The sequence below is a fragment of the Xylaria bambusicola genome (assembly GCF_022495145.1).
Source record: "Xylaria bambusicola strain CBS 139988 unplaced genomic scaffold F5B22scaffold_31, whole genome shotgun sequence".
Classification (NCBI taxonomy): Eukaryota; Fungi; Ascomycota; class Sordariomycetes; order Xylariales; family Xylariaceae; genus Xylaria; species Xylaria bambusicola.
In genome coordinates, this window is record NW_025953584.1 from 168,171 (window position 1) to 191,829 (window position 23,659).

Here is a 23,659-nt window from a genome sequence, read left to right on the forward strand (position 1 = left end):
ATTGAAAGCCAACCTGACCTATTAAAGCGAGCTAACGCACACCATCCCTGTCCGTTTTGGGTTGCCATGTCCGACGTCATTCAATTTGTTCTTTGCCATCATCCAGTTGTGCAGCTTTTCAATCTGGGCTTTATGACATGCTCCAATATCAAATTCCACAAGTGGAGTGTATATATTTAACATATTTTTTCCGTCCGTAACGTTTTCTTGATCTAGTTTGATATTGTTCGAGCTGCTTCATAACTGTTTCACTCGAGAGACATACAGTCGTTTTGCGGTTCCAGAACTCTAGCTGAAGAGATACCTAACAAAGGCGTGCGACTGTCACTGGTCTCCAACCCACTCTGTTTGATTCTTGAGAACAGTTGACGTGATACGGGAGTAAAGCTCCCTGGCGATATTTCACAAGGGTGTCACGGTATGGCGGATAAATATGTCATCCGAGTAACGGCGGGGTCCGACTACAACACCGACAATCACGTGCTTGTTCCAGTCAACTCCCCTGAGACTGTGAAAATCAGCAACGACCTCATAGATGCCGAGATCAACGTGCGTGTCCAGAATTATAATGGCCTGCCACGTAATTCGCCAACTACCTCTCCTTACTTTTCCTTGGAGCCTCACGCCAGTAACGACGATCAATACAGTCTTGCTATCCGGTTCACGCCAAAGCGGCCTAAGAAGTCCCGTCGGCAGAGTCCTTCGGCCGGATCCAAGCCGTCATCATGCGCCGGCCCAACTACCAATGGACCTTTCAACGACGACGCACCTCAAGGGGCGTCAGAGGAATCTAGCACAGCAGATGAAAAGGCCGAACCCTCATCTGCCGTGAACGGCATCCCAGGTCACGATCTGCAGTTTGGTAATGACTTCGATCACCCGATCAGAGACCGTCTACCGCCGGGCTTCAGCTATGCCATGAATATCGTCAAATGGTGGATCGATCCGGGTCTCGACGGCGACCCGTACGCTGACATGCCGTATCTGTACGGGCCGGGGCTCTCCTCTTTCAACAACATATACGTCGGCTTTGGAGAGCACGATCCAGAAAAGGGGGGCCTGTATTTTGATGAAGGAGGTGATGAAGCCGGGATGGAGGCCCGGCGTGCGATTGGCGCCCCTGACGGTGCTAAGGAGAGGAAGAAATGGGCGCTTGCGAAGGATAGCAAGGATAAATGGGTCTTTGAGTATGAAAAGACGTATTGTGTTGATTTCTTCAACCCCTACATCGACTTCAAGGACTTTTCGCTGCGACTACCCGGGTTCACGCTGCCGATTATGAAATATTGGGATGGTCAGGACCTTAGGTAAGAAGCCAGATAAACTCTTCTCTCTTGTCGTTGTTATAATCTCTGCGTGTCTTTCTTTTATTTCCAATTGGCAGTATCTTATTCGCTATTCGCACATAGGGACCGTAAGAAGCGCTCACACACCCTTAGGTACGTGCTTCGCAACCGCACCACGGAGGAAACGTACCTCGTCATCTTGTTCTCGCTGTACTTGAAGGAGGACGTCAATGAGGACGGGTCGCTGAAGCCTGCGGCACTGGAAGCGACACACGAGGATAAGATGTTGGCGGTGGAGGCAGGGAAGATAGACGATGCCGACGTGGAGAAGGGCAAGGATGTTTCCGAGAATTCAAAAGACGAAGATGTCGATTAGGATGTTTTCACGGAGAAGTGGACACGGAGCGGGTGCAACCTTGCTGCGGACATCATCTATAAACAAAGGGATCTCCAGGGGTAGGGATACAGCTTACAACTTAGACTTGAAATCGTCTGAATAGATCTCGAATTGATCGCTAATGAAGGTGCTGAGGTGGTGCTAGTTCACTTCCGTTAACCCCACACCTTCGTGAGGGATGTCAACTAGCCAAGTCTTCTATATATTTCATATTTGTAACGATAGATCGATATTGTGTAGGTGATGCTTGAGTTAAGAGCGGGATCTTGTTACATCTACCGCTGACGCATTCTGAATACATTCTCCGAACTGGAATATGCCTGGAATGAAGATGAAGATAACTAATGAGTATATACAGTTGTATTTAGCGCTGCATGTTGAGGAGTCTGGCAGATTAGATCGCTTTAATAGGTCAGGCTACGATGGGTCCTTTAGAAATCAGCACTCCTAAGGCGGTGTAAGTCAGATTGGCAACTCCTTGCGAGGTTCCTCCAACATCCACCAAAGTCCACCTTTCCGGATACCTTCTAGAGGCCGGCTTCCTGCGTTTAAGACCCGAGAACGCGAGGTCCTAGTTCGATGTGTAGCAACACCCTCAAATGTGCGGTTTGAGAAAGAGGCTGAATATTGGGTATTTTCATTTATATATTTGTCATAGTCTAACGTACCCTGTACACCGACTCTTTGCAACAAGGGTTAATACCAAGACTTGATATTGAAAGCTACACGTGGGAATGCGCTATGGCAAACAAAGAGCAATGTGGTCCATTCGGATCTCTCCCTGTTTTTGGTGCCAGTTCACTGGACTTTGCTAACCTCCAGGATATGTTTAACATGTCTCACATAAGCCGGGGCTGAATAGCCTCACTTTCGATTACAAAGATGTCTTATATTTCTAATGGGCGCACGCTCGCGCTCCGCAGGCAACATAAGTGCAAGATGCTCGGCGCGGCTAGTATGTGTAACGTCTTTAAATATCAAGGTGTTCACGTTCAGCGTGACTACTCAGCTGGATAGGCTCGATGTGATTATCAAGCCATTGTGGCTCTTCTTCGGAAAGACTTACGAGTCTCAGAGCCAAGAATGCCATTGTATCTTATGGTAGTTAATACTAAGCGTATTTTACCTCGCTGCGTTGCGTTGATTATCAAGTGAAATCAGAGTCTCGGGACGAAGGTTCTTTGGTTTTGTTGACAAGTGATAAGATCAAATGAAATATTCGGAGTATACATGCGAGAGCTGACTCGTATGTCCCCGAGCACGGCTCCCGCGGTACCCAAAGCTTATAGTGGTATTCAACTATTGACATATACACAGTGTTAGAACATCAAGTTACATATCTCTAGCTCTCAAGATCTGAGAACACTTGGAGAGGCTGGATTAGGAACGTTCCTAAGATGGCAAGAAAAAAAGAAGTCCGTGTCTGTATCCGGTCTCTAGCCTATCAACAGAGGCATTGAGATCCTCAGGTGGTAATAATAACTCATACATACTCTAACGGTAGAAAATGTGGGACTTAGTAGCATTGGTTTCATTGATTCTGATGCATGCTACGTCTTACCTAAGCCTGATATATTCCAGGAGCGTTTAGCGGGCACTTAGAGAGATCTTGTGATATTATATATAGAGATGCGCACCCGGAGTTAAAGTATAACTCAATTCCGAGACGTCGGACCTTGCTAACTGCGACGGCCAGCTCTCTTGATAGGCCATTTAACAGTTGTTACTTTCCCATTGCTATTCTAGGTTGAAGGTTTATCGTAGGGCATATGGCAGAGGTATCAAGCTCAGGTATTGTTTAGCATCTAAGCTTTACCAAGTCTCGTAAAATATTTACCAGTGATAAGTCTTATCAACGATATTTTGGAGAATCATTTAACGGCAGGCCTACTATGTTGTATAAAGTGTTACTGCTTGTATTGATCATTTTATTCTCTTCTACCCTCAGCTCTATCCCTGAAGCCAAACAACCGTCTATTATGCGACCGAATCGTATCCATGCTTGTAATTGCGCCCTACAGTATCTTGGAAAGGAAGGTGTGAGTAACTCTGCCTCAGCGTTGGTTTCGTTGCTGCCGTAGACAGGTGGATCGAGGTCTATTCATTTTCCTCTTTAAAAGACCTTGTTAGTAAAGTCATGGATGATTTGTCTAGATTTAAGGGGTTACCGACTTGCTGCCTCATTAAAAACCTTTTCGAACCTAGCGATTATCTCGCTGGCTTCCTTCATTCTGTCTCTCACAGTTACAGCCCTACTAGTTGATTGGTCGGCAAGACCTTATCAGGAGTTTAAGTCAGGGGCTGTTGCTAATTGCGCATCCTCATCCACATTACGGGGCCTCACCTAAATAGTATAGTCCTGGGACTGTTCCATCTTCTTTTGACTTCCATTTGCTCACCCTAAGTAGGGGATTTTGTGGTATATATCTTAGTGCCTCGGCAGTGAGCTTTGTCGGAACACTATCCTCTAGGTCAGCTAGCGACTTGATCCGTCTGGATGATTAAGCGCGAACCTTTGTTCAGTCTCCATTGGAGATATGCTCGAGCGTTCTCGTTTGTATCTAGAAGTATCACACAGCGCCTGACAACTGAAAGCCGTGAAATAGAAAACAGTGACGATACGTGAAAGCTGTATTGATCTGGACATACATCAACGGTATACGTTATTTTTTTCTGTCTGCTTCTAGTCACAGTCGGAAAATCACAGGTCAATCAAGTATGGGAATGTTAGGTTATAAAGGCAAACACCTAGCCGCCTACCTACATCTTACTGTAAACTTCTTGATACGCGTATCCTTCGTCAGTAGCTTCCCTGCAATAATAGAAGTTACGAACACGCTTAAAGGGAAGAGCGTTGTTTGGGATAGTCCCGACTCTAGGCTTTCAAGGGTGAGAGCAAGATCTAGGTCAAGGTGTACCTACCGCCGCGCGTAAGCTTCAACGCATGTCTCATGACATGAGTAAGCGCGACTGAGCCCTCTTGCTCTATCAGTAATAGAATGGGGCTTTAACTTCATGACTCAGATGACAGGCAGCTAGAAGGAAGCGGAAAGACGTCACGAAGATATCATTCAGGTAACACGGCCTTGTAGGCTTGAATAATTAGGAGAAAAGAGCCGGAGGGGACGACTAACCGTCGCACTCAATTCCAGGCTCCAAATAAAGTGCAAAACAGGCAAAGTCATTTAGGAAAATTGATTTGGATATCGAAGCTTTAGGCCTCTGAAGAATCCTAGATCTAGTCTATGGACCTGCTTGTCTAAAGCCTTACGGTTAGCGAGTTAATAGGTAGGCCTAAGGTATAGAGAAAGCATGCAAAATTATTCTGCCCTAATCATCCGAGTTTTCCCAAGAAAATGGTAAGCGAGCACTCCAAGTCAAGAAAGCGTACCTATGCAATAATTACAAACAATCAGAACACTCGCTCGCAGTAGCAGCTAACCGACACGAGGAGAGCAAACTCGTAGCCTTCATGGGAAAATTACCCGCTCGTTTACTCATACAAGATCAACAGCGGGCACGCTCCAGTAGCCGAACAGAACCGGTGTGAATTAAACATAGCCCAGACCTATACATCGCCCAAATAGGTTCTATGAAGCGTACAGAGTCCCTGATCGGTTTGGGTGCATATCTGGCGTACCACAAATGATGATCCAGGCCCTAGTATATGCCAGAAAAGCCTGCCTCCTCCCTGCTCTATATTATTGGTGTTGGTAATCTTCTACGTCCCTACCTGCAATATCCCCAGTGGCATCGGACAGTGCTCGTAACTCCGACCCTGGGTCGCACTAACAGCGGCCTCCTGCTACAGACAAAAGTTTATTCGGTGCCATCAAGGCCACTATCGGGCGACAGTAAGATTACCAAAAATAAGAAGAAATCATACCACCTGCTAGACTTGGCTGAATACATCATGAGCTAGGCACTTAATGTTACTATGGGACAGTAACTTCGACGGTGATAATATGTCAATCCTTAGTAACCATTCACAGGTTAGAACTTGAGGCTTAAAATGTTGCTGCCTTTACGACACCTGCATACCCCTCCCTAGACTTCCGTGCAACAGTCGGATATATTTATGCAGTAGGGGTGATAATGTAGGTTGCGTACAGCGCAAGGCATGAAATATCAAACATCATACGCTCTTTGAATTTGGATTTGTGGATTCAGTGCATGGCTTATGCGTCTGACTGCATGGAAAATTCTCACGAAGTATAGAAATGCCTGCCACTGTTGTTACATCGACTTCAAATCGACTATAGTTGCAATTTGAATAATTATCCTTGCGTTGGAGAGAGAAAGGGGGTCGTCAGACAACACTGGAGATTGTACGATGACGAATTTAAAGATAGCTCCAAGGCGTTTGGTTTTGTTAACTGCTCCTAGAAGGTCGCTGGATGAGTTCACTTTCTTTAGAAACATATAAATAACGGCCTCAAGGGGTACCAGAGCTATTGATTGGGAAATGCGATTCGAGGATAGCCTGAAGAGCGCGGACTGTGCCGCATGTGCCATTTGTAAACGAGAATATGACGAAGAGGAAAGAGTATCGATGTTAGGACGCTCGCATTCGCATCCGACCTACCTGCAACCTAGCCTCACTCCGGGACATATGCTCCTGATAATTGTATCATCTCCGCCTATTACCTATTCCAACATTGCCGTCTAAAATCCCATATGATCCAGTAAGCCTATGAGCTGTTTTTCGCTCCTGCGTCTTACGTTCCACTTGTGATCTTCCTCTGGATTCAGTCTCAAATAATCTTGATTAGTTAATGTCCAGGATTTTAGACATCCCAAAAGTTCGTTAATATCTGCAATCTTTTCGACTCCTTGAATAGAGCTAGGTCGCTTTGCGTCCTGTTTTCGCAGCTCATCCTCCCATGCCTGCGCGACTTCCCAGTCAACCCCCGTGCTATCGGACCCTACCGTAACAAAAAGAGGTGAAAGGAATAGACTGGTCAGTTTGGCGTTCCGAAGCGCTTCGGCGTCCTTCTCCTTTGGGGTTTCGTCGCTCAACCAGCCCCTAAGCTAACCGCCAGTGGTAGAGAAAGAGCGGAAGAATTCATACACAAGGTATAGGATGCTGGCAAAATCATAATCAAAAAGTGCTATTATACAGCCTATCACAGGGTCGTACAGTATATTATCTGTAGCTTCGCACAAATGTCAATACTAAGGTCGATCTAGCTAAAGGCCCAACAAGAGATACTCATCAGAAGGAAAGGATACTAACTAAAATCTACATATACAACACTCCTCTCTTGCTTCGACTCCAAGCCAGAAAATTGTACCACTAGACCGCGCTCAAGGAAAGCCTCAACACGCTCTCCGATGCCGTTAGCACGCCACCCCTCCAAATATCAGTTGTCATCAGCTTTGCTATTCTAGGCCGCTTTATAAAAGTCTTCAAAGGAAGACTACGGCCCTGTACCAACGCTTGGCATGGGCGCGCCGACTATGGCACCGCTGTCATCAAACGTTACACCTCCCCAGCCTTTAACACTCACGGGAAGTGGATAGTCCTGGAGGGCCTTGAGCAGGCCCGCCATCTGTGCCAGGATCGCTTGCTTCTGGCCAAGAGACATTGTTCCAAATGCATCAGCCAGTGGTGCTCCGGGCATCAATTCTTGCAGGATCCAGCCTAGGTAATCGCGGGTAGCGCCACACCAGCCAAAAACTTAGGGGACTACGTTGGGTTCAATATAGCAAAGAGCAGCCGAGGCGAGAGTAATAATGCCAACTTCATTTTGCACGCGTGTTTCATGGTGCAAGCCCTCCGCATCTGGGTTGCTTAGACGTAAATGAAATCCCTGGTACCTTCTGGAATGGGAACGCAGCCTGGGTGCTTCGAATTGCGAACCCTATCAACATCGGAAAGATTCAATCAGCCAAGAAAACTGCAGTAAAGTCATTGTTTGCCCTTTGGATGCCCGAGTTCTCTTGAGTTTCCCCAGGGCCGAAGGAGAGAACCAATGAGCTCGAACAAACGCATAACGACACATAACATCTAACAACATTACTTCGTGGGGTCCTAAATTAATTATCGCAGTATCGCATTATCGCATCCATGTCACATTCTAACCAGTAAACGTACCTCAGTATCCTCATAAAGAGTATTCATATAAGTAAACCATGGCAAGTATATTGACTGAATAAGTATGTACTCATATATTGAAAGCATAGGTAAGTATGACATCCCTTAAGATGGATGTGAGTGAAGCCGTACAACATATTTCTACCATGGTGTTTCCCTAAGTACCTACATATAAGCTTAGTACTACATAAGGTAGATCGGTACTTATAGCACTACTAATCGGTACCTAAGACACTATCTCCCAATAGGGAAATTGTACCTATCGGGTATCCAAGCTATGTACCTGTGGCCTACTCCATACATACATGGATGTACACAGTACTAGTCATTATACTTACCTAAGTATATATGTACATATGTATGTGTGGCTTGCCTCAGTCTGCAGCTGTCTGCTTGAGTTTAGGTAATGCGAGGTGTCCCGTGCCAAGCCGTTCCCCAGTGTCCAGTTGTCCGGTGTCCCCCAGACTGTATCCTCGACGATATACTGGACGAGCAGGCAGCCCATCACGTAATTGCACGCGCAGCTGTGGACGACGCCCCCTTATCTACCGAATGTGTCACAGCCAACACCTCAACCAATTGTTGCCATCATGGTCGCCAGCTAGATCGCTCACTCCCTGATACTGTCTCGCTTCCCGTTTCCGTCTCCCTGCCCTGCCCGTCCACACTCTCGCGATGCCGCCCGCGCCGAGTCAGAAGGGCACGGGCAAGAAGGCCTCGGGTGGAAAGCCTCAGCGTAGTCGCAACACCACCCCCATGTCCAGCCTGCCCGCAAACGCCAACACCACCTCCACTGCCAACGCCGCCGCCGCTGCCGCCGCCGCTGCCGCTGCCGCTGCCGCTAGCATCCCGCCCGTCGAGCTGCTCGACAGCGAGCTACTCGACATCAAGTACGAACACGTGCGAACCATCCTAGCCGACGACATCATCGACCAGGGCGTCTCCAATGCCGTTATCCCCGATTCCAAGACCCTCGATGCGCTACTCTCCAAGTTAGAGAAGCTGCACGACCTCATCGACCGCCGCGGCAATTGGTGCGACAAGGCTATGCGCCTTGTTGTGAGCGAGAAGAAGGGCCACCTCGCCAACGAAATGCAGTCGGCCACCGCCAAATCCGAATCGCGCAAAGATGGTTTGTCGCAGGATGGGGAGAAGAAGCCCAACAAGAAGAAAAGAAAAGCAAATGACAATCTCACCGCCGGAGACCAGAATATTGGTAAGTCACCACGTAGACGCAAACTCGCGCCACTTCTGTTATTCTGTTATCTTCTTGTTTCACGCATAGCACACACATTGTGTATGCGGGTACATGCTATGCTTATCTGCAGTTGGCTCGAGCAAATCATTGTCGCCGCAGCGGGCTTCATCTGTTGTTTTGGTGATGCCAATGACCTTATTTGGCTATTAATTTCCCATTCTCTACCCGTTAACTACCAAACTACTTCGAATCTGACCATTGCCCTCGGTCTCTTTCCCGTTTTATCTGTTTTGCGTTCGCATTGACTTGCTTCATACTACTGCTACCAATGCGACATTGCCGATCTCGGGATTGACGATAGTCTCTACAGAACGATCCCCACTACGTGATTCTAGTAGCAAACCTCTCAAACAGTCTCGCGACAACAACTCGGCCAGTTCTTCGCTATCTCCTGTCGCCCACCCCGCATCGAGTGCTATGGAGGTTGACGAAAAAGTGAAGCTTGACAAGGATACGCGCGAGGAAGAGGAGGAGGAAGGAGAAGAGTCCTCGGAAGATGAGTTCGCGCCGCCAGCTCGCGAAGTCCCCCAATTCCAGACTTTTGGTGAAGACCCATCCACCTTCCCCGACCCCACCGTATATGAGATCCTCGATGCCAAGTCAGGCATGTCGATTGATGAGTTGAAGGAGCTGTATTCTGTTGCCGTCTTTCCTAAGACAGATCTCTCCGACCAGATTGCCGGCGACCCTCCCGATAAGGATTTCAGCAATGCCAAACCGACAAATCAGATTAGTTTTACCACCTTTTCGTCTTATGTTGAACCGTACTTTCGTCCATTCGCCGAGGAGGATCTCACATTCCTACGAGAGCGAGGCGACCGTACAACGTCCTTCATTATGCCGAAACGAGGCAAAAAGCACTATACAGAGATATGGGCGGAGGAAGATAATGCGATGGCCATTGACTCCAATGGCCAAGGTAGGGACAAGTTGGCGCCTAATCAACCCCGTGGCACCATCGACAATATGGACGATGATGTTGCAGAGACGGATAAGCTGTCGGTCGGACCAGTGCTCTCCCGTCTCCTGCAAGCCATGCGCCCCGAAGCACGCGCACAACCGAGCGAAGACAAGCCTATGACAAACGGCGTTAACGGCGACGTAGATGCAAGAGAGGAAACCAACGGGGATGGGGCCCCAGGCGCCGCCGGTGATGAAGCCAAAAGCATTCCGCCCGCCGCTTTCATGACGGAATCGGCCAGCGAAGCCTGGAAGAAGGCGACGCATCCAAAGCTTGATTATCTGCAAGTCGACGAGCGCATCAAACAAGAGCTTCGGCATATCGGATTTTTACCGCAAGAAGGATTTGATGGTGACTACGACGGTCATTTCGATGACGAGGTAGCGGCACGGTTACGACTACTCCAAGATCGACTGCGCCATCAGATCCTCGTCAATGGCGCCCGCAAGGCGAGACTCACCGAACTTGTCAAAGAGAGGATGGCACACCAGGAATATCAAACCATCTTGGAAGACCTAGATACTCAAGTCCAAGGCGCCTACCTTAAGCGCACGCGAACTATGGGCAAGAGTAAGAAATCAAAGCGACCTGGTGGTGCCGGCGGTGGTAGCCACCCCGCTGGTGGTGCTGGTGCTGGCATGGCAAGACCAGGCATTGGTGACGTGACCAAGACACTGATGGAACGACGGCGTCGCTGGATCGACAATATCGGAACGGTGTTTGATGATGAGAACCTCGGCAAAGTGCCTCGCGCCACTGACTCCAATAGTACCATCTTCAAGCCTGATGTTATGGCTGATCTGATGAAGAAGGAACGACAAACTTGGGACGAGGAAGTTGAAGAGGAATGAGACAGCAGTGACTTCATATTGGCGAATGGATTATAAAATTCTTAGCATGATCATGTACAACAGGGGTGCAGCAGCAGGCGTTGGGTTGTTTGATACCGGATATGGAGTTTTGGGAGTTGAAGCGCCGCAGCCCAACAGATTTCTCTGTTCGAGGATGGTATGGAGGTCATCTGTTTGCATCCATTGTTCTTATGGGCAGGGGGATGGGGCTTTTGCCGTGGGGAATATCCTGTGACGAACTTTGCATCAAACCTTGCTTGACAAGAGCTACGTAGAGCAATTAATTGATCATGGCAAGATTAAAACAATGCATTACCTATCACTCCATACAAAGTCAATAAGATAGGCCAGTCTCACGAAGCTGATGCCTTTTTTATCTAGACCATACCATGTATAAATCTCACTTCAAAAGCATACATCATTTAAGGCGACGGTTCACTGAAAAGATGCATGACATGAAGCTATTTCTCATCATACATCACTCTTACTTGCTTCCCTTATCAGATGTGCCAGCTGCGGGGTACCAGACCTTACTGACACCACGGGAGCGAGACCTTTCGCGATAAGCTTGCATGGTGTCCCTCAACTCCAATTGGTGTTCAAACTTTGAGTCAACGATTTAGCTCGGGGGGTCAATTACCAATTGGTTTCGTTCCGTTGCTAGCTAGCTAGCTAACCTAGCTATTTCACACCTTAGGCAGCTTATATAGTTCATATATCAGCTTTTTTTTCTTTCGCGTGTGACGTGATTCCGTATGTGTTACCCTCGCGTATAAGATAAGATCCATACATGAAACCACCGAGAGGCTTGTTTTCTTCAAGATGCATCTCGTGCCAAAAGAGGTTCGTTCGATCCAGTGCGCATCCCCCGCATTTGTGTAGTGTTTTGCCAAGGCCACGTGGGGACGGGGACTGGGACCATCGCCAGATGTCACATACACATTGTGGCTTCGGTCTGGGTGTGTGTGTGTGTGTCACGCATGTGGTGAATGAGAAAAGTGAAAATGGGTCACTATGAAACATAGCTAACGCGGAATATTGGTGTTATTATATAGCTTGACAAGCTCGTCATATCCCAACTGGGCTTCCTCGCCCAGCGACGTCTCGCCAGAGGAGTCCGGCTGAACCATACAGAGGCGACGGTGAGTTCCCATTACCTAACCGTTAGACAATTCTTGCTATGACCTCAACCGAAGCGAGAGGTTTCTGGTACACGGGTGGATGATGCGTTCTTGGCCTACTGTGTACAGATGCTTTTTATTAAGCATGATAGATGGATACTCCCTGCATTGCAGTGGAAAGGGTGGTTGTGAGAGGACAGGATAGGATAGGATGGGGGCTAATGCGAACCCCGTTCCAGGCTCTCATCGCAAATAATCTCCAGGAGCTCATCCGCGATGGCCAGCACACGGTGGCGGATCTCATGGCCATCGGCTCGACGATGCTTGGGCGCCGCCACGTGCTGCCCTCGGTCGTGAGCACGCTCCACGAGATCCAGGTCGAAGGGACGTTCCCCGTCGGCACGTATCTGGTGACGGTGCATAACCCCATCGCCACCGAGGACGGGGACCTCGCCAAGGCGCTGTACGGCAGTTTCTTGCCCGTGCCATCGCCCGATGTCTTCCCGCCGTCCCCGGCCGCTGCGTACGATGCCGAGAACGCCCCCGGCGCCGTGGTTGTCGTGAAAAGCAGCCGCGTGACCATCAACGAGGGCAGACGCCGCGTCCGCGTCAAAGTCACGAGCAAAGGGGACAGACCCATCCAAGTGGGCAGCCATTACCACTTCATCGAGACGAACCCGCAGCTCGCGTTCGACAGGAAGTTGGCGTATGGCTGCCGTCTCGATATCCCCGCGGGAACCTCGGTGCGGTTCGAGCCAGGCGACACCAAGACCGTCACGCTCGTCGAGATCGGCGGCAACCGCGCTATCCGCGGCGGCAACGGGCTTGCCTCGGGACCGCTGGATCTAAGCCGCGCCGACGAGATCATCTCGAAACTGCAGCAGGCGGGTTTCGCCCACGAGCCCCAGCCCACAGCGGGCTTATCAAGTGGAGGAGATGAGGTCGTGGCGCCGTTCACAATGGACCGCGCCGCGTACAGGGCTATGTTTGGCCCGACGACGGGAGACCGCGTGAGACTCGGCTCGACGGACCTCTGGGTCAAGGTCGAGCGGGACATGACGGTGTACGGCGACGAGTGCAAGTTCGGCGGCGGCAAGACGCTGCGCGAGGGCATGGGGCAGATGAGCGGGTGCGCGGACAAGGATTGTCTCGACCTCGTGGTCACGAATGCGCTGATCGTCGACCACACTGGTATCTACAAGGCTGACATCGGCGTCAAAGAAGGTCTCATCGTGGGCATCGGGAAAGCTGGAAACCCGGACGTCATGGACGGCGTCAGCGAAGGCATGATTGTGGGAAGTTGCACGGATGTCATTGCTGGCGAGGGAAAGATTGTCACCGCGGGAGGCATGGACTCGCATATCCATTTCATCTGCCCGCAACAGGCGTTTGAGTCTATTGCGTCTGGTATTACGACTTTGCTTGGTGGCGGCGTGGGACCTAGGTGAGTTTCTACATTTTTATTCTCATTTTTATTTTTTCTTTATTTCTCTTCTCCCTCCTATTCTAGCACTCCGAATGGGTTTGGAGTATGAATGTCAGCTTCTTCGTTGTTTCACTCCCTTCCGTTACTGTCACCATCAACCAAATCTTTTCCTGACGATGCCAACAGCGCCGGCACATCGGCGACGACCTGCACGCCCGGCGCTCACTACACGCGCCAGATGCTCCAGGCCTGCGACGAGTTTCCCGTGAATGTCGGGATCACAGGCAAAGGCAACGACAGCGAGCCGGCGGCGCTGCGGGAGCAGATCCTCGCAGGCCAGTGTGGACTGAAGCTCCACGAGGACTGGGGCACCACGCCCGCCGCCATCGACGCTTGTCTAACCGTGTGCGACGAGCTCGACGTGCAGTGCCTCATCCACACGGACACGCTCAACGAGTCCGGGTACGTCGAGTCGACGCTGGCCGCCTTCAAGGGCCGCACGATCCACACCTATCACACCGAGGGCGCAGGCGGCGGCCACGCGCCCGACATCATCTCCGTCGTCGAGCATCCCAATGTGCTCCCGTCATCCACGAACCCCACGCGTCCGTACACGCGGAACACCCTCGACGAGCACCTCGACATGCTCATGGTGTGCCACCATCTATCGCGCGACATCCCCGAGGACGTCGCCTTCGCGGAGTCGCGCATCCGCGCCGAGACGATCGCGGCCGAGGACGTCTTGCACGACCTCGGCGCCATCAGCATGATGTCCTCGGACTCGCAGGCCATGGGCCGCTGCGGCGAGGTCGTCCTCCGCACGTGGAACACGGCGCACAAGAACAAGGTGCAGCGCGGCGTCTTGCCCGAGGACGAGGGCACCGGCGCGGATAACTTCCGCGTCAAGAGGTACGTCAGCAAGTACACGGTGAACCCGGCGCGGGCGCAGGGCATGGGACATCTCATCGGGAGTGTCGAGGTCGGCAAGTTGGCGGATCTGGTGGTCTGGGATCCGGCGTGGTTCGGTACCAAGCCTAGTCTGGTTGTGAAGAGCGGGTTGATTGCTTGGGCACAGATGGTATGTGTATTCTTTCTTTTTCGCCCTTTTCCGTCCTGCTGGCTTTTGTTTTGTTTTCTCATACTCGTACCTACACCCGCACTCGCACACGTTATTCCCTCCTGCCCATCTCTCCTCATATCTGTCTATATCAGAACTCAATGGCTCTGAATTCCTCCACCTGGACATTGTGTCTTCCGAACCCAAGGATATCATATCTTAGTCTCTCTCCAATTACCTCTACCATCTCTACATGATCTCGTCTATTTGCCCAGCTCTCTCCATCCATCCCTTCTGCATAGAAGCTACGAACCCTTTCTATCACCCCTCGTCCCCAAACATCTACTAACCAACTAACTCATCCCCCAGGGCGACCCCAACGCCTCCATCCCAACAGTCCAGCCCGTCATCGCACGCCCCATGTTCGCTCCCCTGGTGCCGTCCACAAGCGTCCTCTTCGTCTCCCAGGCCAGCATAACCTCCGGCACCGTGTCAACCTACGGCCTGCGCAAGCGCGTCGAGGCCGTGCGCAACTGCCGCTCGGTCGGCAAGAAGGACATGGCCTTCAACGACGCCATGCCTCGCATGAAAGTCGATCCCGAACGGTATACCGTTGAGGCCGATGGGAAGCTGTGTACCGCTGAACCGGCGACGGGTTTGCCGCTTGCGCAGGATTGGTTTGTGTATTAACTTGGTGAGCGAGTGAGTGAGTGGGGTCAGTCAGTGAATTGGAAGGCGATGCAAAAAGGAGGGTGGATGGATGGTTTTGAGATTTTGGATATCTGAATGCATGCATATTTGTTGGTGAACTCACTCAGGTAGTGACTGAGGAGGACAGAGGTGAGTTTAGATGCTGGGAGTGAGATATGGTGGAACACTTCAGGATTTACATACCTTGGTATCTACCGGCTTGGGCAGACCATGTCCCTATGTAAATAGACAGCCAGCCACCGCGTTACCTTATCCGAATTTATGTGCGTGTATCTCTTGCTTATTCACTTACCTGCGTAGTTATTTCGCTAACTCGTGGTCATCTAAGCTGAAGTTAGTAGGACTTGTAAAATTGAGCTACTGCGTTCTCTGTAGGCACTTGGGTACTCTAGGACATGTAGCAGAGAGATAGAGAAGGTGGCGAGACGAGGCTCGGGCACCCCAGTTATGCGCCATGGTCCTGCTAGCTCTTGTGAAGTACCAACAACTCCTCCATAGGCTTATAATTCACTTTCTGCCTTCGGATCTTCCTTTCTTGTACATATACTACCTTGCTGCTTGCAGTAGGGTAAGCTATGAAGCAGATGGATTCGGGAACACTCGTGATAGGAACATATCAGCTTCGGTACTGCTTGGCAATGTTCTATGGGTGTAACCGAAGTAGATGCATGATTTTCCTCTTGGCAATGGTGTATTTGCGAGGCAGAAGATGAAGGACCAAGTAAGAATTTATCTTTACAACCATTTAGACTAATCTTTTGGTGAACAACTCTGGTTAGGCTAGGCGACAGTCGATCAGGTGTGTACCTAGGTAGGTATGTAGGTATATAAGTACTGCAAGGTATATAGAAAGGGGAGAAGGGGAGAGATACATTAGCAGCGGCCGCTGTATGTAGATTCTTTCTAGGCAAGGGTCCTCATTCTACTAGGTAGCTCAATTCAAGACTTGGGTTCGATACCTACCTAGGTATGCTGTAGGTAGACACAGTCGCCTTCTAGGTAGGTACCCGTCAACCTGCCTGGCGATAGCACGGGGACGGACTATGGGGGATAACTGTAGCGCCAGGGTCATCGTGTCAATGGCAAGTCGGAATCAGGAGCGCTGGCGGTCGAGTCAGTATTTCGTTAACAAGCACGGAGTTTTGTTTCTTTAACAATTACCAATGCCCATATCCAATATATATATGTTTGTATTCGTAGACTCCTATCTTCGCTTATATTGGAAAAACTACTGCGAAAACAGAGCGATGGGTGGTACTCATGCTGGACCTGTCCTGGGAAAGAGACAAAAAGGATGTAAGATGATTGGCTGGCTGGCATTGCCACTGTTCATATACTATGACCTGGTCCTCAAAGTCAGATAGTAGCGGTGTTCTCCCTATTTATTTAAACATCGATCCCATGTAGGTATGTAGGTGTATACCTAGATAGATACCTCAAGTAACTACCTACCTAGCTTATGCCCAAGCAATTCCATGTCTGCAAGTAGATGTAGGTATAACCATACATGAAGTTATTTACCTACCTACCTCCAGTAGAGAGACTGATGTATGTCAGTTTGTCGGCGTGTATTGTTCAAGTACCTACCTACCTATATATCTAGATGTATGCACTTCAACAAGTGCGCAGTTGAGATCTCGTGGCCCATACTCAAGTATACGCGCCTACCAGTATTTATAACCTACATAACTGTAGTAGTGCAAGCATTCGTCTGTCTGTGCAGCCCTCTGTGCTGTAGCCCATTGCTGGTCCTCCCAAATCCAGATACCTCCCTCTCCCCTACCTGGAGCTGGAAAACCTACCATGGGTTCAGTAGGTATACGCCTGGCCTTACCTACCTCTATGTACCTGCGTAGATACTTACTAGGCGACCTTTTGCGCTTATGAGTACAGTTTCATACCTAGATATACTAACTGCCTACCTACATAGTACCTAGGTAGGTTCTGTAATACCACTCACTACAAGGTAGCAGCAGTAGGGCCAGCTCCCCTTCAATCTGCCTGGTACTGTATCCTAGGTAGGTACCTACCTCTCTAGCTAGTGGCACAGGCCTACCTGTTAGGTATTCTGACGACCACTTCTACTACCTAACAATGAGCTATACGTAGGTAACGGGCAAGTAACAAATCCGCATTTCCCTAGGTAGGTGTAAAAACACATCTTGACCATGAAAATAGCGTCAGGATGAATGCAACTGTTGACTGCCCCCAGGTAGTACAACCCTTACCTTTTTGTGGTAGTACAAAGTAATTATAGGCTATTATGGGCTTGTCAAGTTCATACTGTCTGATCCTGGATTCCTACCTATGACTTTAGTCATCTAAGAAACAAACATTTGACTACCTTCTGCTCTGCCATTATCAATCAGCAAGAAGCGCTTTACCGTGTGAGCGGTGATAGAGGGATACAGAACATGAGTTTCTTCGTTTCGAGGAACCTCACTCTATATCCTTTACTGCACTTAAACAATTGGGAGCAACAGGCTAGATTTTCATACAAACAAGCGCTGAATTTATGTTTTCAACGCAATTACTTAAGTACACAGCGCAATCCCATACGTAACCATCCAGACCTGAACGCCACACAACCCACACACCACCTTGGAGATGTTCCAAGGATCCTTGTTTCCCTTCTACCTGATCAGCCGAGCTGACCGTTCAGTCAAAGTTTTTCATAACTCATACAATCGCCGTAAAGCCAAATGAAACTGGAAGAGGGTAGAGAAAGGAAGGGCGCCGATGCCTTCCTCGAGGCTTCTCCAACATATGAACATATGCCGCCGTCGTCGAAGACCCCGCTTCTCTATAAACAAAGCCCAGAAGCGATCTGGAACCATGACGAGGTATCTCAAAGCTGAAGGAGATAAGTGGTTAGAAAAGGCCAAGCAAACAAAAAGCCGAAGAAGATAGGATTAGATAAGATATGTATCTCGTTAATTCTTCTTCTTACGAGCGGACTTCTTGGGTTCCTCGATCTCTGGTACCTTTGATTGGCGCTTGCGCTTCTTGTCTGGGCTGGCGGGCGTCGCGTTCTTAGCAGCACTGCTCTCACCATCGTCAAGATCGCCAGCTGCGCTCTTTCGCTTTCGCGTCTGCTTGCCCTTGGGCGTCTTGGTGCCGTCGTCTTGACCCATGGCGGGAGCGGCCATCTGAAGCTGCTCCGCTATAGCGTTTTGGTCGTCGTGGGCCATCGAGTCGTCAGTGACGACATCGGCCTGAGGAATGCCGTTGGCATCAGCGTAGTTAAGAGCGTCGCCATCCGTCATGTTCCTCGCGTCGGGGTTTCCCGCCTTGTACGAATGAACTCGTGCATTGTAGAGGCGGAGGTTAAACTGGTACGCGTTGTTCCAAGCCTGCGGTTGAAATTAGCCACTATATCCTGGTACGGAAAGATTTTCACTTTATGACGGGGTAACATACAACTTTCTCTCCTGGTGACATGGAAGCCCATCGGCGCTGGCCTTCCTCCTGCACAGCGCCCTTAGGAGCATCAGCACCTAGATCATTGGCAATAATTGGTCGTGCCGTTTGCATATATAGAAAATAGGGGGTTAATGGTCGCTTGGGGGCATTAGGATCGTGAGTGCGCTTCTTACGCTCCTTCTTCTCCTCGCCATGTGGAAGAAGGTCTCCAAGCTGACCGCCGATACCATCGAGTGATGTAATCAGAGACTGCATGGATGCACCAGCTCCATTGTCAAACGGCGCAGGCTCCCCAATCAAGAGATTAGTCTGTCGAACAAAATCATCCGCGAAATTCTTCATAAGAGCAGTGATTGTGTTAAAGCGTTGGTGTACCTGATTAGTATGTCAGCATATAAGAGATATTAAGACTTGAAGTGATATGTGGTCAAATGAAGGCATGCGTATTGAGTCAAAGACAACATGTCGATGTAATAAACTCATCAGGTCTCGGCAACACAAGGTCAATTCGTTACCAGCTGTTACAGAGCCGCTGATGACATTCGACGATGAAGCATTTGCAAAGCCAACAATTCATTTGTACATGGTCATGATGCTAACTATAGCAGAGAACACCGTTCGCCGTCTCGTCGAGGATTCACGTACTACGGCCGCACATACGTTGCAACTTGGCCATGACTGCCAAATGGTGTTGTGATGCTGGTCCTGGCGACCTTTGCGTTTTGTTGTACACACAGCTTGTGTATAAGCCGGAGGCCAGTCAACCATTGAAGCAGACTCCCCATGTCGCGACAGTTGACGAAATGGTCGAGTGTAAGTGGAATAGTGGACAGCGGCTTAGGGACTCAGTAGACGGAGGCCTGGTGAAGGAAACAGATGCTGGATGTGCACTAGACGCTAGATACCAGCCTAGACAGTCGGACAGGGAGACGGCGACATGATCAAGAGTGGCTTGGAAGGGGTGCAGGCAGGTTACAGGCTTAGGGGAAGAGGGCGGTGGATAGACAGAAGACTTTGGGTTTGGAGACTATGAAGAGTACTAGATAAGAGACTCGGGTAGAGGCTTGGGTAGGGGAGACAGGGAGACCGGGAGACCGGGAGCGAGTCAAAGAGGACTTAGAGAGGGACTTAGAGAGAGAGAGAGATAGAGGGAGATAGAGAGAAGCAAGAGACTCACGCTGTCGCGTACTCTGATGAACTCGTCAAAGCCGATGGTTCGCTGTTGAGGCGGCATGGTGCCCTGCATGGGCGGCATGGGAGGCTGCTGGGCGATGGCCTGGGGCATCTGGTGCTGGGGCGTCATCTGGTGCTGAAGCTGTTGATGCTGCTGCTGCTGCTGCATCGGCATAGCTGGCATTGGAACCATGGCGGGCGCGGGAGCAACTGGAGCGGGCTGTTTGAGGCCGTCTGTCTTCTTGGGGCGAGCCATTAAGTGCAGTAGAGGGGGCGCGTAGGTGCGGACCTTGGGGGCGGGCCTCTATTATAGGTGGATTGGGGGGGGGGGAGAGGGGAGAGCGGCAGCAGTGTGCTGATTGCCCTGATTGACTGAATTGTGTGTGTGTGTGTGTGAGTGGACTGGGCCCTGGCTGATTGACTGATTGCAGGGGACTGGTTCTGTTGCCCGTGCTGCGTAGTGGTAGGTACCTACTAGGTAGGTATGTATGCTGTATGCTAGGTATGCTATGCTATAGAGGAAGGTGTGTGGGTGGTTCGAGGTACCTAAGAGGTAGGTACACCAGTGTGTGCTGTGGCCTGTCGCCTGTCGCCTGCCCGCGCGTTGGTGTGTTGGTGCGTGGGTGCGTGGGTGTTGTGTGTATATGTGTGTGTGTGTGCCGAGAGGAATTCCTGGTGAGATTTGTGGCGCTATCCTAGCAGATGCTAGCAGTGCGTGGTCTCAGAAGGATGCGGGATCCTGTTGCTTGTCTTAAGTAGCCGAGGGATTAAAATGTGTCTGACTGTCTGTCCTGTTCAGGCGTGCTGAATCACCCGCTAACTGTCGGTCGCCTAGCAGCTAAAAAGGTATGTGCGGTGTGGTGGTAGTGTGGTACTGTATTATCATGTACTGGGGGTCCGGGGGGTCCTGGAGATGAACAGTGGACAACGGTAGTGATGGGGGGAGGGGAGGGAAAAGAGAGAGAGACTCGAGACTCGGGAAACAGAAAAGCTAGAAAAGTCTATCAGGGCAATGTGCTGGAGCGGGAGGGGCTGCCCTCTAAATATGGTGGCTGCCCGGGCTGGCTGATTTCGCACTTGATCACTGATACCAGCAGCAGGTAATGGAGGATGGGTGGGTGCACTCAATGGGTGTGCACTGGGTGCAGCCGATAGTGGCATCGGAAGAGAATGTACCTACTTACCTATGGTACCTTAGGTACTTCGTTGTAGGATGTACCCATTTAATTTGAATGTACTTGCCTACCTAAGTACACTGCAAAAGACACCTCTAACTCCCTAATGCTATTACTTACACCTCTTGCTGAGTGCCCACTGGGGCAGTGTAAGAGGTGTGCAGGACTGAGGACGTGTGAGTTTCCCTACATAGCTTAGTGCATTCCACATACCTAGTGGTAGACAGGTATTAGGTACCTACACCAACTTCGCATCAATGCCCACCACATACATAGGTACTTGCCTTGGTATATATATGCACCTAATGTGTTATAGTACCTAATCGACCACTGCGGGCTACAATGGTTACAATGGCTACCTCTTAGGATGTACCTAGCAGGCAAGTGCTTGCGTGTCATATACCTACTCTGTTTGCACTAGATAGGTATGCTTGGAGTAGTCACTGTTTATAGGCGCAAGCGCTATGCAGCTTTCTATTTGCTCAGTTGGTCAGAGGTACTGGATACTTTGTAGGCTCATCAATAATGCGCCGTGGTAGGTATGTATTCCTTCCCCGCTTGGTAGGTACCTAGGTAGGTAGGTACATTCAACTAAGAGATGCGCCAAAAGATACCTCTCTGTAAAGCAACCCCAATGTATAACAGCTCAGATGTTGCAATTGTTTGTAGTTCCTTGTAATTATAAAGGTCTATAGCTATAACCTTTTCTTTTCGAGCGGTCTTGAAATGAATACAGGTGCAACAGACACCTATAGTATAAGATAGTTGTTGCCATTAAGGTACCTATATAGTAGACCTGAAAGAGTGGAGGATGAAAGAGGGGGTTGCACGATTTTTGTCGCAGACAGCGAGCGAGTGAGCGAGAGAGGCTAGCAGAGATTTTGAGGCCGTGGGCAGTGTCCAGTTGCTTGGCCCGACTGATCCATGATCCAGTGCGTACACCCAGCAGCCCCGTAAAATGCGCGAGAAAATAAATTCTAGGCCTGGAAAATAATAGGTAATGATAATCAAAAGATCAATCAATTAGTGATGGCACCACCGTTCATCGTTCTGGTGGTCCAATGCTCCATGCAATGTCACTGTTCTATTCTATGTGTAACTGACCACTCTTACAGCAAGAGATGTACATTGCTATACTTACCTACCTACATACTTACTTATCCAGCTCTGTACTACTGAAATCGGTCCGTATAGGTAGTAGGACTGAACGTCTCGAGAAACAAATAAAGAGAATAAATACCCCGAGAATGACACCTAACTGTAAGCTACCAAGGTACTTGGGCGTGTGTGGAGGCGGTAGGTACACGTACATGCTACCTGCCTTGGGTGGTTTTATTCAGCGCGCTTTGGAATGATTACAGCGTTGTGTTCTACCTACCTGGTACTCAGTAAGCCAGCATCGGAGGAGGTACCTACCTAGTGTTGCACAGGCTGATGCCCTCTGTAGAGTTGATTGGCTTAGGCCCTTTCGGGGGGTGCAGTCAAAGTGCAGCATTCGGGCGGCCGTTCGTTGCAGTGCAGTCGGCTAAGGTTGATTGCGCAACCTACCTTAAGTGCCTACCTACCTAGCGTCACTGTGTGGTGTCCCAGCAAGCGCCATACTTCGTAGAACAGTGGCGGCAATTGCCGGGTCACCAGCGCCCAGGCTCTGCCCAGGTGTCTCCCCGCCCAGGCCCCAGGCTGATTTCAGGGTCAAACGCACCCCCCAGCCTTGATCCTAACGCCAATTTTCAGTGCTCTTCCCCCATCTCCCAACGCCTGAATCCGCTCCGTTTTCCCTCTTTCTACCAGCCTGCCATCGCTGTCGTCGCTGTTAATTCCATTCTTACAGTGTCATGCTGGAATCAACTCGATTATAGGTTTAATTCCAGCACTCTTGGACCTGTTTGACTCGACGGGAGGCTTTCCCGCTAAAGCAACCGCTATTTCTCGCGAGTGGCCTGCCTGCAAACACCCAGCACGAATCTCCTCCATTACCTACCTACATACCTACCTACCGATACAACACTGTCTGTACCAGCCTGGAGGTATTGCGCCTGTCTAAGTATGTAGATAGGTATTCTGCCAAAGCAACCCGGCTCAATATTTGCGGCTTATTGCCCTCACCTCATCATTTGCAGTGCCTACACACCACGGAGTCTTCGGGCACCCTTTTCATGGTTTATTCACAATTTCAAATTTTTGGGCAAGTTTTACACCTAATATTCCAAGCAGCAAAGGCTATTAGAACCCGTCCAATCCCGATTTCATTGCGTGGTGATACTTGCATGTATTCAAACGCCCAGAGGTCGATGAGAAGAGTACAAGGCTTGTCAACAAATGTATTCATCCCGTAGAGAAGAGTTCTCGATCGGCCTTCTACTCATTTTCAACCACCTACCTGGCGCGCTTCGGGTTAGCAAAATACGAACTGCTGATACTATGTAAACTTGCGTGCGAATGGAACAACAAGTAACACGTCCGTACGTAGTAGGTCAGAGTACATGGACGTGTTCACCTCAAGAGCAAATTTGTGCGACTATCGCCCATCCAGTCTTGAGGTCATTTCATGTCACATCTGATCGTCAAGTGCGAGTTCGGGTTTGTGCATATAAGTGTATGCCCATAAGTTTGATCATCTAGGTGTGTAGTCTGGTGAAACGGGAGCATTTGAGACTGTACAAACATGTTGAGCAATGCAAGAAAGCTCCCGTCGACATATTCAAGACGCTCCAAGATACCCA

The 23,659-nt window shown here is 49.7% G+C and overlaps 5 protein-coding genes across 5 annotated transcripts; 3 read left to right on the plus strand and 2 right to left on the minus strand.

Moving 5' to 3' along the window:
• Positions 1-302: 302 nt before the first annotated feature.
• F5B22DRAFT_282614 (uncharacterized protein) lies at positions 303-1,799 on the plus strand. The gene is made up of 2 exons (XM_047970309.1): positions 303-1,307; positions 1,410-1,799. The coding sequence occupies exons 1-2, from the start codon at positions 421-423 to the stop codon at positions 1,660-1,662; spliced, it is 1,140 nt and encodes a 379-aa protein (XP_047829279.1). The 5' UTR covers positions 303-420; the 3' UTR covers positions 1,663-1,799.
• Positions 1,800-6,348: 4,549 nt separating this feature from the next.
• On the minus strand, positions 6,349-7,271 carry F5B22DRAFT_648088 (uncharacterized protein; the record flags this gene model as incomplete). Its single annotated transcript, XM_047978976.1, has 4 exons — positions 6,349-6,608; positions 6,720-6,839; positions 6,920-7,012; positions 7,118-7,271. The coding sequence occupies 4 exons, from the start codon at positions 7,269-7,271 to the stop codon at positions 6,349-6,351; spliced, it is 627 nt and encodes a 208-aa protein (XP_047829280.1).
• A 929-nt stretch (positions 7,272-8,200) lies between these two features.
• Positions 8,201-11,279, plus strand: F5B22DRAFT_612952 (histone acetyltransferases subunit 3-domain-containing protein). Its single transcript, XM_047975379.1, has 2 exons — positions 8,201-8,996; positions 9,349-11,279. The coding sequence occupies exons 1-2, from the start codon at positions 8,456-8,458 to the stop codon at positions 10,848-10,850; spliced, it is 2,043 nt and encodes a 680-aa protein (XP_047829281.1). The 5' UTR covers positions 8,201-8,455; the 3' UTR covers positions 10,851-11,279.
• A 287-nt stretch (positions 11,280-11,566) lies between these two features.
• Positions 11,567-15,349, plus strand: F5B22DRAFT_282823 (uncharacterized protein). Its single transcript, XM_047970311.1, has 5 exons — positions 11,567-11,693; positions 11,906-11,992; positions 12,211-13,415; positions 13,584-14,475; positions 14,824-15,349. The coding sequence occupies exons 1-5, from the start codon at positions 11,673-11,675 to the stop codon at positions 15,142-15,144; spliced, it is 2,526 nt and encodes an 841-aa protein (XP_047829282.1). The 5' UTR covers positions 11,567-11,672; the 3' UTR covers positions 15,145-15,349.
• Positions 15,350-17,635: 2,286 nt separating this feature from the next.
• Positions 17,636-20,764, minus strand: F5B22DRAFT_612982 (uncharacterized protein). The gene is made up of 3 exons (XM_047975380.1): positions 19,766-20,764; positions 18,586-18,963; positions 17,636-18,518 (listed from the first exon to the last, which is right to left on the minus strand). Exons 1-3 carry the CDS (start codon positions 20,015-20,017, stop codon positions 18,099-18,101), a joined length of 1,050 nt encoding a protein of 349 aa, XP_047829283.1. The 5' UTR covers positions 20,018-20,764; the 3' UTR covers positions 17,636-18,098.
• Positions 20,765-23,659: the final 2,895 nt, after the last annotated feature.